Source organism: Phasianus colchicus, chromosome 7, assembly GCF_987193195.1.
Source record: "Phasianus colchicus chromosome 7, bPhaCol1.hap1.1, whole genome shotgun sequence".
Classification (NCBI taxonomy): domain Eukaryota; kingdom Metazoa; phylum Chordata; class Aves; order Galliformes; family Phasianidae; genus Phasianus; species Phasianus colchicus.
Genome location: NC_143442.1, coordinates 35,398,600 through 35,414,378, shown reverse-complemented (window position 1 = coordinate 35,414,378; position 15,779 = coordinate 35,398,600). Strand labels below are relative to the sequence as shown.

General features: G+C 42.8%; 1 protein-coding gene and 5 pseudogenes across 1 annotated transcript; all 6 read left to right on the top strand.

The window, feature by feature from the left end:
- The first annotated feature begins 226 nt into the window (after positions 1-226).
- Positions 227-1,174, top strand: LOC149917330 (UDP-glucuronosyltransferase 1A1 pseudogene; annotated as a pseudogene).
- A 509-nt stretch (positions 1,175-1,683) lies between these two features.
- Positions 1,684-3,490, top strand: LOC116235980 (UDP-glucuronosyltransferase 1A1-like). Its single transcript, XM_090144546.1, has 2 exons — positions 1,684-2,660; positions 3,077-3,490. Exons 1-2 carry the CDS (start codon positions 1,800-1,802, stop codon positions 3,140-3,142), a joined length of 927 nt encoding a protein of 308 aa, XP_090000672.1. The 5' UTR covers positions 1,684-1,799; the 3' UTR covers positions 3,143-3,490.
- Positions 3,491-3,500: 10 nt separating this feature from the next.
- LOC116236029 (UDP-glucuronosyltransferase 1A1 pseudogene) lies at positions 3,501-4,909 on the top strand (annotated as a pseudogene).
- A 1,578-nt stretch (positions 4,910-6,487) lies between these two features.
- Positions 6,488-8,494, top strand: LOC116235981 (UDP-glucuronosyltransferase 1A1 pseudogene; annotated as a pseudogene).
- LOC149917329 (UDP-glucuronosyltransferase 1A1 pseudogene) lies at positions 8,158-10,845 on the top strand (annotated as a pseudogene).
- Positions 10,846-10,998: 153 nt separating this feature from the next.
- On the top strand, positions 10,999-13,211 carry LOC149917328 (UDP-glucuronosyltransferase 1A1-like; annotated as a pseudogene).
- Positions 13,212-15,779: the final 2,568 nt, after the last annotated feature.

Genomic DNA, 15,779 nt, shown 5'->3' with positions numbered 1-15,779 from the left:
CTACTGTTCATCCTGTAGAATATTCTGCAGCTTATCTATTGTATCCGCCTCTTTTGCACCCACCTATGTACTCTTCTGATTTGTAGTGCTTGATATCTGACCTCTTACCTAACCCAGGATTATACATATATCACACTTCCGGTACATCCAAGGTTCACAAGTTACTGAGTTGCTCAGGTTGCTTAAAAGCGCAGAGCTGATGCTTTTCTTTCAGAGCTGCCTGGAGTTTTCTTCCTGTGCACACTCCCACGTTTCAGCAGGAATGGCCCTGGTACTTCCTTCTCATCCACAAGTCTCAGTGTCACTGCTTCTGCTGCTGTCCGTGCTCGGCTTGGCTGCAGGTGGGAAGCTGCTGGTGGTGCCTGTAGATGGGAGCCATTGGCTCAGCATGCGGGAAGTGGTAGAAGGTCTGAGGCAGAAAGGACATGAAATAGTCATCGTTGCTCCTGAAATCAATTTACAAATAAAACCATCAGGGAATTTTATTATGAAAACCTACCCAGTCCCTTTCACACAGGAAGAGATGGATGGATATTTCCAGGCGTTTTTTAAGGAGGCATTTGTGGAAGGATCATTTCTGGAAAGATTTCATAGAGTACGAGAAAGATTGAAAGAACTCTTTGATTTAGGCTGCAGAGCTTGTGAACACTTACTGAAAAACAAAGAACTTATCAGATATCTTGAGGAGAGTAACTTTGATGCTCTTTTTACGGATCCTGCACTGCCCTGTGGAGCGATAGTGGCTGAGCATCTTTCCATCCCTTCTGTGTATTTACTGAGAGGAATACCATGTGGCTTAGATATTGATGCCACTCAATGTCCTAGTCCCCCTTCTTATGTCCCCAGGTTATTAACAGATTATACAGATCACATGAACTTCCTCCAGCGTGTGAAGAATGTCATCTTTGACACCTCCAATCTTTTTCTTTGTGACTTCCTTTTTGAACCATATGAAAAACTGGCTTCTGAGTTCCTTCAGCAAGATGTGACCATGCTAGATCTCTTTCGTAAGGCTTCTGTATGGCTTCTGAGGTATGACTTTGTGCTAGATTATCCAAGACCATTGATGCCCAACATAATTGTAGTTGGAGGAGTAAACTGTGCTCACAAGCAACTACCTCAGGTGGGTTGTGCTGTTTTTAATTCTTGTTCTGATAGACTTCCGTGTTCCTAAAAACGTAATTTTGTATCTGAAATAGATATTTAGTTCTCAGAAGGAGTGAGCTGTGCAACTCTTAGTGAAAACAATGGTATTTCTGTCATTTCTTCTTCACTTTCTGCTTTTTCTGTATAGACGACTTCATCTTTTCACTTACAAAGTATGGTGAATTGAGAGGCAGTAAGTGGCTTCTGACTTGTTTCCCTTTTCTGTACAAGAAGGCATTCTCCCACTTGTCTGAGAAGAGATGACTTCCCCTCTGTGTATGCCACTGGAGTGACACTCTGCACTGAAAGCTTCAACTGGCATTAGACAGAAGCATATGCTGTCAGAAGCACAGTTCCATACAACATGCTCCCTCCCTTCTTTTGTGTTACACTCTACTGTTCATCCTGTAGAATATTCTGCAGCTTATCTATTGTATCCGCCCCTTTTGCACCCACCTATGTACTTTTCTGATTTGTAGTGCTTGTTATCTGACCTCTTACCTAACCCAGGATTATACATTTATCACTTTGGATACATCCAAGGTTCACAAGTTACTGAGTTGCTCAGGTTGCTTAAAAGCGCAGAGCTGACACTTTTCTTTCAGAGCTGCCCGGAGTTTCCTTCCTGTGCACACTCCCACGTTTCAGCAGGAATGGCCCTGGTACTTCCTTCTCATCCACAAGTCTCAGTGTCGCTGCTTCTGCTGCTGTCCGTGCTCGGCTTGGCTGCAGGTGGGAAGCTGCTGGTGGTGCCTGTAGATGGGAGCCATTGGCTCAGCATGCGGGAAGTATTAGACGGACTCAAGCAGAAAGGACATGAAATAGTTGTCGTAGCACCTGAAGTCAGTGTACACATAAAGCCAACGAATAATTTTATTATGAAAATGTACCCAGTCCCTTTCACACAGGAAGAGATGGATGTCAGTTTTCGGGAATTTTCTAAGGAGGCGTTTGCAGAAGGATCCTTTCTGGAAAGGCTTTCTACAATTCGTCAACGTCTTCAAAGAATGTCTGCCATATACCTGTCTACTTGTGAGCGTTTACTGTACAACAAAGAGCTCATCAGATATCTTGAGGAGTCTGAATTTGATGCTCTGTTTACAGACCCATTTTTACCTTGTGGGCAGATACTGGCTGAGCATCTTTCAATCCCTTCTGTGTTTCTTTTACAGCAAATACCATGTGGCTTAGATATTGATGCCACTCAATGTCCCAACCCCCCTTCTTACGTCCCCAGAATTTTCAGTGGCAATTCAGACCACATGAACTTTCTCCAGCGTGTAAAGAATATTCTTTTTGACATCCCACATTCTCTTCTTTGTCATCTTCTCTTTCAACCGTACACAAAACTGGCTTCTGAGTTCCTTCAGCGGGATGTGACTGTATTAGATCTCTTACGCAAGGCATCTATTTGGCTTGTACGATTTGACTTTGTTTTCCATTATCCAAAACCATTGATGCCAAACATGATCATAATTGGAGGAATAACCTGCACTCATAAGAAGTTATCTCAGGTGGGTGATGCCCTTGTTTCTTTCTTCACTTATACTAGTTATTTCACTGTAGAACTTTGTATCATTTAGTTAGAATGGTTTAACTGTATAAAAAGGTTCAAGCTGCTTTTCACTCTCCAAGAGATGCCAGTACTTGTTTCGGTGAAGACACTTGCATATTACAGTGTAGAAATTGTGTTTAGAACAGATATATCTCAGCTGACATCTACGCAGATTTGTAGGTCTGAATCTATCCTTTTGCTCAGAACCAAGCCCACAGTGCCCTCTGTTACCATCTGAGAAATTCAACTTCTTTGCTAGAGGTAGGAAATGTAAAAGGTGATGGGAATAGCTTAAGATGTTTGTATGAGAGCTCTGTTTGTATTAGCAGCTGGTGCTTCTGCTAGGTAGGTGTCAGTGTCTCTGTGTGCTTGCAGATGAGTGCAGTCAGAAGAAATGTGAAACAGTTGGCCCTGAAAGTGCAAGAACAGATCTCCCAATAAACATCAGAGAGGAAAGGAAGGAGATGGGTGCAGTAGTGTTCCGAAGGGAAGACATGGATGGACGTTACCTAATGAGCAGGTCTCACGAAAAATCACTCCAGAATAAGTCTTAACAGGCCTGAGAGGGAATAGTTGTGTCTGTGAAAGGAGTGTACCCCCCTGATGCTTGATGAATCCGGAGAACATTCGTACCCAGAACCACCCCTTCCTCGTTATAAGATCACATTTCACTGTTCCTCTAATTGAAATAAATGATGTTTCAGCGATGTGTTCATCAGACTAACCAGTCCCCTGCGGAATGCCTGAACTTAGTACTTGTTATCAAGATTTTTATGATATCACAGGTTATTCGTTTACTGCACAGCAAATACCTTGTTGAAGGATCAAAAGTTATGATATAGCACAGATTGCTTAAAGAGCACAGGGCTGTTGCTATTGCTTCAGAGCTGCCTGGAGTATTCTTCTTGTGCAGCACTCCCACTTTTCAGCAGGAATGGCCCTGGTACCTCCTTCTCATGCACAAGTCTCAGTGTTGCTGCTCCTGCTGCTGTCCGTGCTCAGCTTGGCTGCAGGTGGGAAGCTGCTGGTGGTGTTCGTGGATGGGAGTCCCTGGTTCAGTGTGCTGGAAATGTTAGAAATTCTGAAGCAGAAAGGACATGAAATAGTCGTTGTTGCACCTGAAGCCAATATAAGCATAAAGCCATCAGAGAATGTTACTGTGAAAACCTACCCAGTTACCTTCCCACAGGAAGAGATAGATGAAAATTTCCACACATTTTTAATGACTTCATTTGAAGAAGGATCATTACTGGAAAGATTTTTTAGACTACGTGAATATTTGAAAAAAGGTTTTGATTTAGGTTTCATATCCTGTGAACAGTTACTGTACAACAAAGAACTTATCAGATATCTTGAGGAGAGTAACTTTGATGCTCTCTTAACGGACCCTATATTATCTTGCGGAGCTATACTATCTGAGCATCTTTCCATCCCTTCTGTGTATTTCATGAGGTTAATACCATGTGGATTAGATTTTGAGGCCACTCAGTGTCCCAATCCCCCTTCTTATATTCCCAGGCTATTTACAGACCATACAGATCACATGAACTTCCTCCAGCGTGTGAAGAACGTCATCTTTGACACCTCCAACTTTTTTATTTGTGACTTTATTTTTAAACCATTTGAAAAACTGGCTTCTGAGTTCCTTCAGCGAGATGTGACCATGCTAGATCTCTTTCATAGGGCTTCTGTATGGCTTCTGAGATATGACTTTGTGCTAGATTATCCAAGACCATTGATGCCCAACATGATTGTAGTTGGAGGAGTAAACTGTGCTCACAAGCAACTACCTCAGGTGGGTTGTGCTCTGTTTTTAATTCTTATTCTGATAGACTTCTGTACTCCTAAAAATGTAATATTGTATATCAGATAGTTATTTAGTTCTCAATGGAAGTGAGATGTGCAACTCTTAGTGAAAACAATGGTATTTCTGTCATTTCTTCCTCACTTTCTGCTTCTTCTGTGTAGGCAGTTCCATCTTTTCATTTACAAATATGGTGAACTGAGAGGCAGTAAGTGGCTTCTGACTTGTTTCTTCTTCCTGTACAAGAAGGCTTTCTCCCCCTTCGCTGAGAAGAGATGACTTCCCCTCTGTGTATGCCACTGGAGTGACACTCTGCACTGAAAGCTTCAACTGGCATTAGAAAGAAAAGCTGTCTTAAGTCAATTTAACTGTGACATGAACACTGGATTTGTTACAGATTACTTTTTTGTTATGTGTTATTGAAATACGTTTTGTGTGGTGTTGAGTAATTTGGTACTTTCTTGCTCTCATAAGGATCTCGTAGTGAGTGATGGAAGGGTAGTGGAAAGTCTGAGGTACTGCCACAGCCTCAGAGTAATCATCAACTTGGCAACCGCTGAGAGCAGTGCCTGTTATTTATAGAGAACTGCATATCAGGCTTCTGTCCGCCGGTACCATTGCTGCCTTACCACTTAATTCTCTGTCAGTGATGTTGTCTGCTATACACAAGGGTATTTCCAAAGCCAGAATGAACCAGAATATCACAGGTCGTGGACATGCAAGATAAGAAGCATCATCTGTGTTTATAGGCAGACTTCAGACAAATATTCCTTGGTGATGTCCATGGTATCAGAGATGCCGTCGATGTTGTGAGCCTGAAGGAGGTATGGTGCAATGGTGGATCCTGGTGAATTGCATAAGAGCTGCCAAAGTGCTTTTCTTTTTCTATGTTTTTCACCTAGAATTTCTTTCAGGGCTGCATTCAATTGAAGAGAAATTCTTTGCCCTTTTAGTGAAGGTATGAGGTGGGGCTTTGTATCCACTATCCAAAAGCATTGCCAGGTACTGTGGAAACCAGGACAAAGAACTTCAAAGATCGCTGCTGTCAGAAGCACAGTTCCATACAACATGCTCCCTCCCTTCTTCTGTGTCATACACTGTACTCTTCATCCTGTAGAATATTCTGCAGCTTATCTATTGTATCTGCCTCTTTTGCACCCACCTATGTACTTTTCTGATCTGTAGTGTTTGTTATCTGACCTCTTACCTAACCCAGGATTATCCATTTACTGCACTTTGGATATATCCATGGTTCACAAGTTACTGAGTAGCTCAGATTGTATTTAGAACAGATATATCTCAGCTGACATCTACGTAGATTTCTATGTCTGAATCTATCCTTTTGCTCAGAACCAAGCCCACAATGCCCTCTGTTACCATCTGAGAAATTCAACTTCTTTGCTAGAGGTAGGAAATGTAAAAGGTGATGGGAATAGCTTAAGATGTTTGTATGAGAGCTCTGTTTGTATTAGCAGCTGGTGCTTCTGCTAGGTAGGTGTCAGTGTCTCTGTGTGCTTGCACATGAGTGCAGTCAGAAGAAATGTGAAACAGTTGGCCCTGAAGGTGCAGGAACAGATCTCCCAATAAACATCAGAGAGGAAAGGAAGGAGATGGGTGCAGTAGTGTTCCGAAGGGAAGACATGAATGGACGTTACCTAATGAGCAGGTCTCACGAAAAATCACTCCAGAATAAGTCTTAACAGGCCTGAGAGGGAATAGTTGTCTGTGAAAGGAGTGTACCCCCCTAATGCTTGATGAATCCGGAGAACATTCGTACCCAGAACCACCCCTTCCTCGTTATAAGATCACATTTCACTGTTCCTCTAATTGAAATAAATGATGTTTCAGCGATGTGTTCATCAGACTAACCAGTCCCCTGCGGAATGCCTGAACTTAGTACTTGTTATCAAGACTTTTATGTAATCACAGGTTATTCATTTACTGCACAGCAAATACCTTGTTGAAGGATTCAAAGCTATGATATAGCACAGATTGCTTAAAGAGCACAGGGCTGTTGCTATTGCTTCAGTGCTGCCCGGAGTATTCTTCTTGTACAGCTCTCCCACGTTTCAGCAGGAATGGCCCTGGTACCTCCTTCTCATGCACAAGTCTCAGTGTCGCTGCTTCTGCTGCTATCCGTGCTCAGCTTGGCTGCAGGTGGGAAGCTGCTGGTGGTGCCACTAGATGGGAGTCATTGGCTCAGCATGCGGGAAGTGTTGGATGAGCTCAGGCAGAAAGGACATGAAATAGTCGTCGTTGCACCTGAAGTCAGTTTATATATAAAGCCAACGAAGAATTTTATTATGAAAATGTACCCCGTCCCTTTCACACAGGAAGAGGTGGATGGCATGTTCCGGAGGACTGGTCAGGATGTATTTGCAGAAGGATCCTTTCTGGAAAGATTTATTATAACATATCAAGGGTTGAAAAATAGTTCTGCTATGTTCCTGTCTGTTTGTGAACAATTACTATATAACAAAGAGCTAATCAGGTATCTTCAGGAGAGTAAGTTTGATGCTGTCTTTACAGATCCACTGCTACCTTGCGGGCAGATACTGGCTGAGTATCTTTCAGTTCCATCTGTGTTTTACTTGCAGCAAATGCCATGTGGCTTAGAATTTGAAGCCACTCAATGTCCAAATCCCCCTTCTTATGTCCCCAGGGTATTTACAGACAATACAGATCACATGAACTTCCTCCAGCGTGTGGAGAATGTCATCTTTGAAATATCAAATTTTTTTCTATGTGATGTCGTGTTTCAGCCATATGCAAAACTGGCTTCTGAGTTTCTTCAGTATGATGTGACTGTGCCATATCTCCTAAGCAAGGCTTCCATTTGGCTCATTAAATTAGACTTTGTTTTACACTATCCAAGACCACTGATGCCCAACATGATTATGGTTAGTGGAGTGAATTGTGCCCACAAGAAGCTAACTCAGGTGGGTCAATCTGTTTTTTTTTTACTGTCATTTTTGTGAGCTTTTATGTACTCTGAGATGTTGTGACGCACGTTTTGTTGGAAGGTCTTTTTTAGCTGTTGATGGCAAAAGAATTTCAAGCTGCTTTTTCTTTACGAAGAGCTGCCAGTACTTGACTCAATGAAGATAACTGAATATCTCATTAAAAAGATAAAGTATTTTAAATTTAATTGGCTCTGGCTAACTCTTCTAAAACATGCAACAGTATTAGATCTCTTATACAAGATATCTATTTGGCTTTTATGATTAGACTGTCCCATTATCCAAGACCACTGATGCCAAACATGATCATAACTGAAAGAATAACCTACACTCATGAAAAGCTGTCTCACATGGGTGATGCTCTAGGTTTTTTTTTCTTCTCCTAAACTATTAATTTCACTATAGAATTTTGTATCATTTAGTTAGAAAGATTTCTCTAACTGTGTAAACAGGTTCAAGCTGCTTTTCACTTTCCGAGAGGTGCCAGTACTTGTTTTGGTGAAGACACTTACGTATGACAATATAGAAATTGTGTTTAGAACAGATATATCTCAGCTGAAATCTATGTAAATGTGCAGAGGGTCTGCATCTATTCTTGTTGCTCAGAAGCACACCCAAAATACCCTCTGCCACCATCTGAAGAATTCAACTTCTTTGATAGAGGTATGTAGTATAGAAGGTGGTGAGAACAGTATAAGATGATTGGTTTTTTGTCAATGTGAGCACTGTTGTGGTTATTTGTGAAACTCCTAGTTTGTTCTTTCAGATTTGTCTTTACTTAGAGGTTGAATCTGTGCTTATGATCCTTCTTTTAATGTCTGTTAGTTGAAGAACCAATATCCTATGCCAGATTCTGCTCTTGACTTTATACAGCACCTGAGGCAATTCTTGCTTTGAAAATCTCTTCCTCCTCTCGCTGATTTCATGGATGCTGCTTCTCATAGCGTGTTTCTCCTTTCAGTGAATTCCCTATATACAGAAAGCTATTTTCAGGTGTAAATGAGATGACTATTGTTCTTTCAGCCTTGAGTCCCAGTTGCACTAGTACTCCCTTCCCAGAATTCCTGCAGAAGGGAAAAACCTGTTACAAATGCCAGGGAATCACAGAATCATAAAATATCCCGAGTTAGAAAGGAATCACAATAGTCATTGAGTCCAACCCCCAGCCTCACATAGCACCACCCAAACCCAATCCCTATGGATGAGGCTGGTGTCTCAACGCTCCATGAGCTCCAGCAGCTTGGGGCCGTGCCCACTGCCACAGGAGCTGCTCCATGCCCACCTCCCCCTGGGGCACAGCCTTCTCCTCACCCCAGCTGAGCATCCCTGACTATCACTGTCAGCAGAGAGCAGAGCTCAGCTCTGCCCCTCCACTCCCCATGAGAAGCTGCGGCCCACCACAGGCCACCAGGCGTAGCTGATGGGTGCAGCAGCACCACCCACCCATGGACTTGCTTGAACTCCAGTGCTTGTTATCCAGCCTTTTAACAAACCAATGATTAAACATTTACCACACAGCAGTTACGTTATTGAAGGATCACAATCTATGGCATAGAGCAGATAGTTTAAAGAGCACAGGGCTGTTGCTATTGCTTCAGAGCTGCCCGGAGTTTTCTTCCTGTGCACACTCCCACATTTCAGCAGGAATGGCCCTGGTACTTCCTTCGCGTGCACAAGTCTCAGTGTCGCTGCTGCTACTGCTGTCCTTGCTCAGCGTGGCTGCAGGTGGGAAGCTGCTGGTGGTGTTTGTAGATGGGAGTCCCTGGTTCAGCGCGTTGGAAATGTTTGAAGTTCTGAAGCAGAAAGGACATGAAATAGTTGTTGTTGCATCTGAAGGCAGTTTAAACATAAAGCCATCGGAGTATTTTATCCTGAAAACCTACCATGTTGACTTCCAAGAAGAGGAGATCGAAAACAGTTTTGAAACATTTTTGAAGGATATCTTAGAAGAAGGATCATTTCTGGAAAGATTTTTTAGAGAACGTGAAAATATAAAAAAAGTCTCTGAGTCAACCGTCATAGACTGTGAACAGTTACTGTACAACAAAGAACTTATCAGATATCTTGAGGAGAGTAACTTTGATGCTGTCTTTACGGAGCCTACGTTCCCCTGTGGAGCAATACTGGCTGAGCATCTTTCCATCCCCTCTGTGTATTTTATGAGGTTAATGCCATGTGGATTAGATATTGATGCCACTCAGTGTCCCAATCCTCCTTCTTATATTCCCAGGCTATTTACAGACCAAACAGATCACATGAACTTCCTCCAGCGTGTGAAGAACGTCATCTTTGACACCACCAATCTCTTTCTTTGTGACTTTATTTTTAAACCATTTGAAAAACTGGCTTCTGAGTTCCTTCAGCGAGATGTGACCATACTCGATCTCTACCGTAAGGCTTCTGTATGGCTTTTGAGGTATGACTTTGTGTTAGAATATCCAAGACCATTGATGCCCAATATGATTGTAATTGGAGGAGTAAACTGTGCTCACAAACAGCTCTCTCAGGTGGGTCGTGCTCTGTTTTTAATACTTGTCTTACACAGTTCTGTGCTTCTGTTTTTTTCTGTGTAGGCAGCTCCATCTTTTCATTTGCAAAGTATGCTCAAACGAGTGTCCGCAAGCTGTTTCTAACTTGTATTTATTTTGTTTTTAAGACACCATTCTCCCAGTTGGCTGAGGATAGGCAAGTGTGTGCAGTGAGTGTAGGGAATGTTCCTCCTATGTATGCCAATGGAGTGGTGCTCCACCTTGAAAGCTTCTGCATTCATTAGGAAGCAAATCTATGTGAAGTTAATTTATCCGTGAAGTGAACATTGGATTTGTAACAGATTACTTTTCATTATGTGTTATTGAACAACTGTTCGTATGCAGTCAAGTAACTTTGCTGGTCTCGTAAGTACCTCATAGTGAGTGAAGGAAGGTTGGTAGGAAATCTGAGGGACTGTGAAACAATCAGATACAGTCATTTAACCTTGCAAATGTTGGGAGTAGTGATTGTTAATTAATGAGATGTTTACATCAGGCATCTGTCCTGGGGCACTTTTCCTGCCCTACTACTGCTATCTTTGTCAGTGAGTTTGTCTGCTATACATGAAGGTATTTCCAAAGACAGGATGAACAGGAATGTCACAGGTGATGGACACTCAAGCTAAGAAGCAGTATCTGTGTTTACAGGCAGACAGCAGAGAATCTTTCCCTGGTGATGTTCATGTGATACATGAGATCCCACAAATGTTGTGAGGCTGAAGAAGGAATAGTGGATCCAGGTGAATGGCATAAGAACTGCCAAAGTGTTTTTCTGAGTTTCTCACCTAGAATTTCTTCCAGGGCTGCTCTCAATTGTAGAGAAATTCTTGGCTCTTCTAGTGATGCTCAGAGCTGCAACTCTGTTCCCACAATGGGGAGGAATTGCCAAGTTCTGTGGAAAGTAGGACAAGGTGCTCTATTACATGACTGCTCTACTCAGATTGTGGGCAGGCACTGCAGTGAGCTGCCCAGAGAACATGTGGTTGCCTCATCTCCAGAGTTGTTGAAGGCCATTTCTTATAGGGCTCTGGGAAAAATGACCCATTGAGTGGCTACCCAGCCTGTGGCAGGGAGTTTGGAACTGGGTGAGATTTACAGTCCCTTCCAACACAACCATTCTGTGGTTCAACCATTCTATGGGTGTCTGACGGGCCCTCCAAGCAGATGTGGCAAAAGAGGACAAAGCTAACCCCTCCCTCTCTGCTTTGAGGCTGTTCTAAGGCACTGGAAGTACCTCACTGTGTGGGTGATGCGTCCTGCAGACAAACCTGGGATCATGCTTCAGTAATCATCAGCCTCCTCATTCCAGACAGTTTCTTGAACAGCTCTTTCACATCAGGTGCTGGTCCATAGGTCTTCCAGAGATGAATGTTCAGAAGGAGAGGCCATGCCGCTGCTAGGTGCAGTGGTGATGTGGACATGACAGATCTCCAGTGGATGCAAAAGTTTCATCCTGAGGGAGGCTATTAGAAGCACAGAGCCACACACAGCCACTCCTGCCTCCTTCCAGGATCACACACCACTCTTCTTATGCAAGTAAGAGATGTGGCATAGCTGGTGGGTGCAATAGCACCATCCATATGTGGACCTGGTTGAACTCTAGTGCTGGCTATCCAGCCTTTAATCAAACCAGTGATTAAACATTAACCATACAGCAACTTATATTATAGAAGGATCACAATCTATGGCATAGCACAGATAGCTTAAAGAGCACAGGGCTGTTGCTATTGCTTCAGAGCTGCCCGGAGTTTCCTTCCTGTGCACACTCCCATGTTTCAACAGGAATGGCCCTGGTACTTCCTTCTCATGCACAAGTCTCAGTGTCGCTGCTTCTGCTGCTGTCCGTGCTCGGCTTGGCTGCAGGTGGGAAGCTGCTGGTGGTGTTTATGGATGGGAGTCCCTGGCTCAGTGTGAGGGAAGTGTTAGATGGTCTTAGGAAGAAAGGACATGAAATAATCATTGCAGCACTTGAAGTCAGTTTATATATAAAGCCAACGAAGAATTTTATTATGAAAATGTACCCAGTCCCTTTCACACAGGAAGAGGTGGATGGCATGTTCCGGAGGACTGGTCAGGGTGCATTTGCAGAAGGACCCTCTCTGGATGCATTTTTTATAGCTTATTAAGGGTTGAAAAATAGTTCTTTTATGTTCCTGTCTACTTGTGATCAATTACCATATAACAAAGAGCTGATCAGATATCTTCAGGAGAGTAAGTTTGATGCTGTCTTTACGGATCCACTGCTACCTTGCGGGCAGATACTGGCTGAGCAACTTTCAGTTCCACCTGTGTTTTATTTGCAGCAAGTACCGTGTGGGAGCTGCTCCATGCCCACCTCCCTCTGGGGCACAGCCTTCTCCTCACCCCAGCTGAGCATCCCTGACTATCACTGTCAGCAGAGAGCAGAGCTCAGCTCTGCCCCTCCACTCCCCATGAGAAGCTGCGGCCCACCACAGGCCTCCCCTCAGCCTCCTCAGGGCTGAACAAACCAAGGGACCTCAGCTGCTCCATATGTTTCTCACTTTGCTGACCCGTCCCCATCTGTGTTGCCCTCCTTTGGATGCTCTCCAATAGTGGTGTTGATTTTTAATCTATTTCCCTACCTCTTATGCCAGCAGGCCCAGTTTGTTGTATGACAAAAGAGCTTGCCAGGTGCACCAGCCATAAAGGATACTGGTTATTCTAAAGTCCAGCTCTTCAGGCTGTTGCACGTCTGACAGGGAAACATCATCAAAATTCTCCTTCAGCTGTGTCTGTGTAAGGGCTGCTAGTACTCCTCTGATGTGTCTGAAGCACAGTCCTACCCAAAACCACCCCAGCCTCCCAGCATTTCAGGCTGCTTTTTCTTTAGTGAGAGGTGCCAGTACTGTTTCAATGAAGACATCTGAAATTCTCAGTAAACCATGAAGAAAGTCTTTTAGATGGAATTGGCTCTGGGTAACTCTCCATTAGTCGTGTACTCTCTGCTAAAAGACAGCTTTGAAACCAGAGCAGGTTTTTCATGGCTTCTTCACTCAGGGCTGTTGATGCAGTGTTTGCTGTTTCTAAGCATCTTCTGGGTGAGAATTTTGCTTGAGGAGATCTTTGTTCATCCTCTGATCCATTTTGTCATTGCAGATTTTCTCTACATCCCTACCTCTTTGTATGTTTTTTCTTGTCTTTTTTTTTTTTTTTTTTACGCATAGTAAAAATGAGGCATTTTGAAGAGGGTTCAAACAAGGCAGTCAGTCTAGAAAAGCAGAGATGGAATAAAGTGTGGTTAAACTTTTACAGAGAGCTATGACAGAGAATCTGTGACAGCAATCTCCAAATCCTGGAAAGAGTAGAGGAGGTGAAAGGGGAACTGATATGCACTGTTTCTTCCACTACCTGACCTATAGCTAATGCTCTAATGAGGAAGCAGCAAGCTTAAATAAACAGAGGAGAGTAGTGTTTTATACCACACGCCAAAACCTCACCGGTATCAACACCAGCAGGATGTTGGGGCTTTTTTGTACACAAAACCTATAAATGAATTTTAAAAGGATGGTTAAGGAGGGAGACGTTGTGACTGCTGGAATTTGTAGAATTATGAATAGGTATTCACTGCTTCCTCCAAATGGGGGTATTTACTGTGCTCTTCCCAGTGTACAGCCTTGACACTCAACTCTGTTCTTCAGCTTTATTTTCTCCAAGTAGGTATCTCTTTTTTTCCTTCACCTTTGGAAGAGGCTGAACTTATGTTCTGCCAGTAGACTTCAATCTCTGGGCTCATGTAAGCTTGAATCTGTTGCAAGGTGTTTGTGTGTTGCTTAAAATCCAGTGGCACAACCTTTCAACTCTTATGCACTTGCTGTTTAGGTTTTATCTGTTTCTCTTTGTTTGTTTGTTTGTTTAATCTCTTTACTGTTGCTTTATTGCATTATGTTATTAATGTTATGCAGATAGACACATGTTTGGCAGAAATGTCAGCAGGGCTGAAAGACTACATAGAATTGACCATACTTCAAGTTTGGCAGTTGCCTAGGTATCAGAGTTCTTCTTGCTGTCTAGAGATTGACGTGTGAAAATCACACTTAAGATTCCGCCTTGAGAGCTTTTGTAAATCTGCAAACTTTGGGCATCCACCTTTTCCCTTTCTGTGAAATCTGCTTGATGAGATCAGGTTGGTCAGGCCCCTCTTTGAAGCACAGACTATAGATAGCCACTCTTCTAGGTTTATCTTGAAAGTTTTAATGTGCTTTTGCATGTTCTTCCTATCTGCTGTTAAATAGCCACTCAATCATTCACTCAATTATCCACTTAGTATTCCCTGGATATCCACTGTTTTAGTTGCACAGCTTCAGCCCACTTTCTTGGGAGTATTTAAGCACTTCAGTCCCACTCAAATCAACCCGATCTGGATGTCTAAGGAAGTCGTAGGGGTGGAACTCCTCAACATTATATCAAGTCAGCCATGGTGTTATACAGGCAGACTGTCTAAGCCTCAGGGGCAAAAAGCACTGAAACATTTTCCAAATCTGTGTAGAATTATAGAATTGCTTGAGTTGGAAGGGAGCCTTATAGGCCATCTAGTCCAACCCCCCTGCTGAATCTCTCAAACTGCCATTTGCAGCCATTACTTGACCTTATACCATGACAGCAATCAAACTCCGTCATCATTGTTGACCTGTCTAAAGCAGTTGCAGGCTACTGCAGAGTGTGACAGAGAACAGGACTTCCAATATGGTGAACTTATGTTGTTATTTTGTTTTGTTTTGTTTTTCTTCTCAAAAGTCTTAGCAAGTGCAAGTGCAAGCTGCACTTGCAGAAGAAGCTCAAAAACTTTGTCCTCCCTTTCTTCTAGTAATCAGAGGACAGAAGTGGAAAATTCCCACTGTCTCATACCACAGCTAGGTCTTCTTAACTCCGTTTGAAAGTAACTACTTTCAAGAAATCTCAAAAAATTTTGGCCCAAACCTCCAATTTACTAACTCTAACAGATCAAGGAATGCCTTTCCTGATGCATCATTTTTTTCAAAAAGAAGTTTGTTCTCAAGCCACTCTCTTATGAACCACTATGATCCCTCGTGAACAAGGTCAGCTTGTTCTGCTTTGTCGTGGCTTATATAAAAAAGCTTTGGTTAATATGTTGCCCAAACTTTGGTGACACCACTGCTAGGCTTGCTGGCTCCTGTTTACTGCTGCCAAGTCGGTATGTGAACTCTGGACAGTTTTGCTAGCAAAGGCAGAGGAGGGAAAGGTGAGGTTTTGGACTTTTGTGTGCATTGTGTGCATTGTGCAACACTGCTGAATGATATGATTGTTTTATTGTAAGCTCTCTAGTGAGGCTTAGTGGCCATGAAAGCTAGACAGTAGTAGTCCTATCTTGAATCTGGCACGAGATAGTCAAGTTCACAGTGACTCACTTCAAAAACCTTGACATAGAAAAATCCTTCTACAAACAGGTGCTACCTCTGTTAATCAAAGACGGTGCTGAATCATTTAAAATAACCTAAATGCAAGGATTTTGAGATAAATGCAAGGAACTGTTCCTTGTCTGAGATCTCCCCGTGCCGCTCTTATCAGTGTTTTTTACTGTGGTTTAAAATGTGGTCTTTAAACTCCAGCAACTTACCTTAGCAAACACTTTATAGAGCTAAAGATTACAGATGAAGTTACAAAAAGTAGGTACAACTACTTTTTGCTTTCATATAATATTTGGTAGAAATAAGAAGTTCTCTTCTCCTGCCAGCAGCCCCATGCAGTTAAGCAGAAGTACCAGATATATGCTGAGTTTGTTCACTTCATTGGTGAAATATGTTTTC

Bases quoted from the DNA above. Each gene is read 5' to 3' on its own strand.
- LOC116235980 (XM_090144546.1), top strand. From the start codon at position 1,800: ATGGCCCTGGTACTTCCTTCTCATCCACAAGTCTCAGTGTCGCTGCTT. The intron at 2,661-3,076 runs GTGGGTGATGCC...GTGTGCTTGCAG, and splicing joins CTCATAAGAAGTTATCTCAG to ATGAGTGCAGTCAGAAGAAA.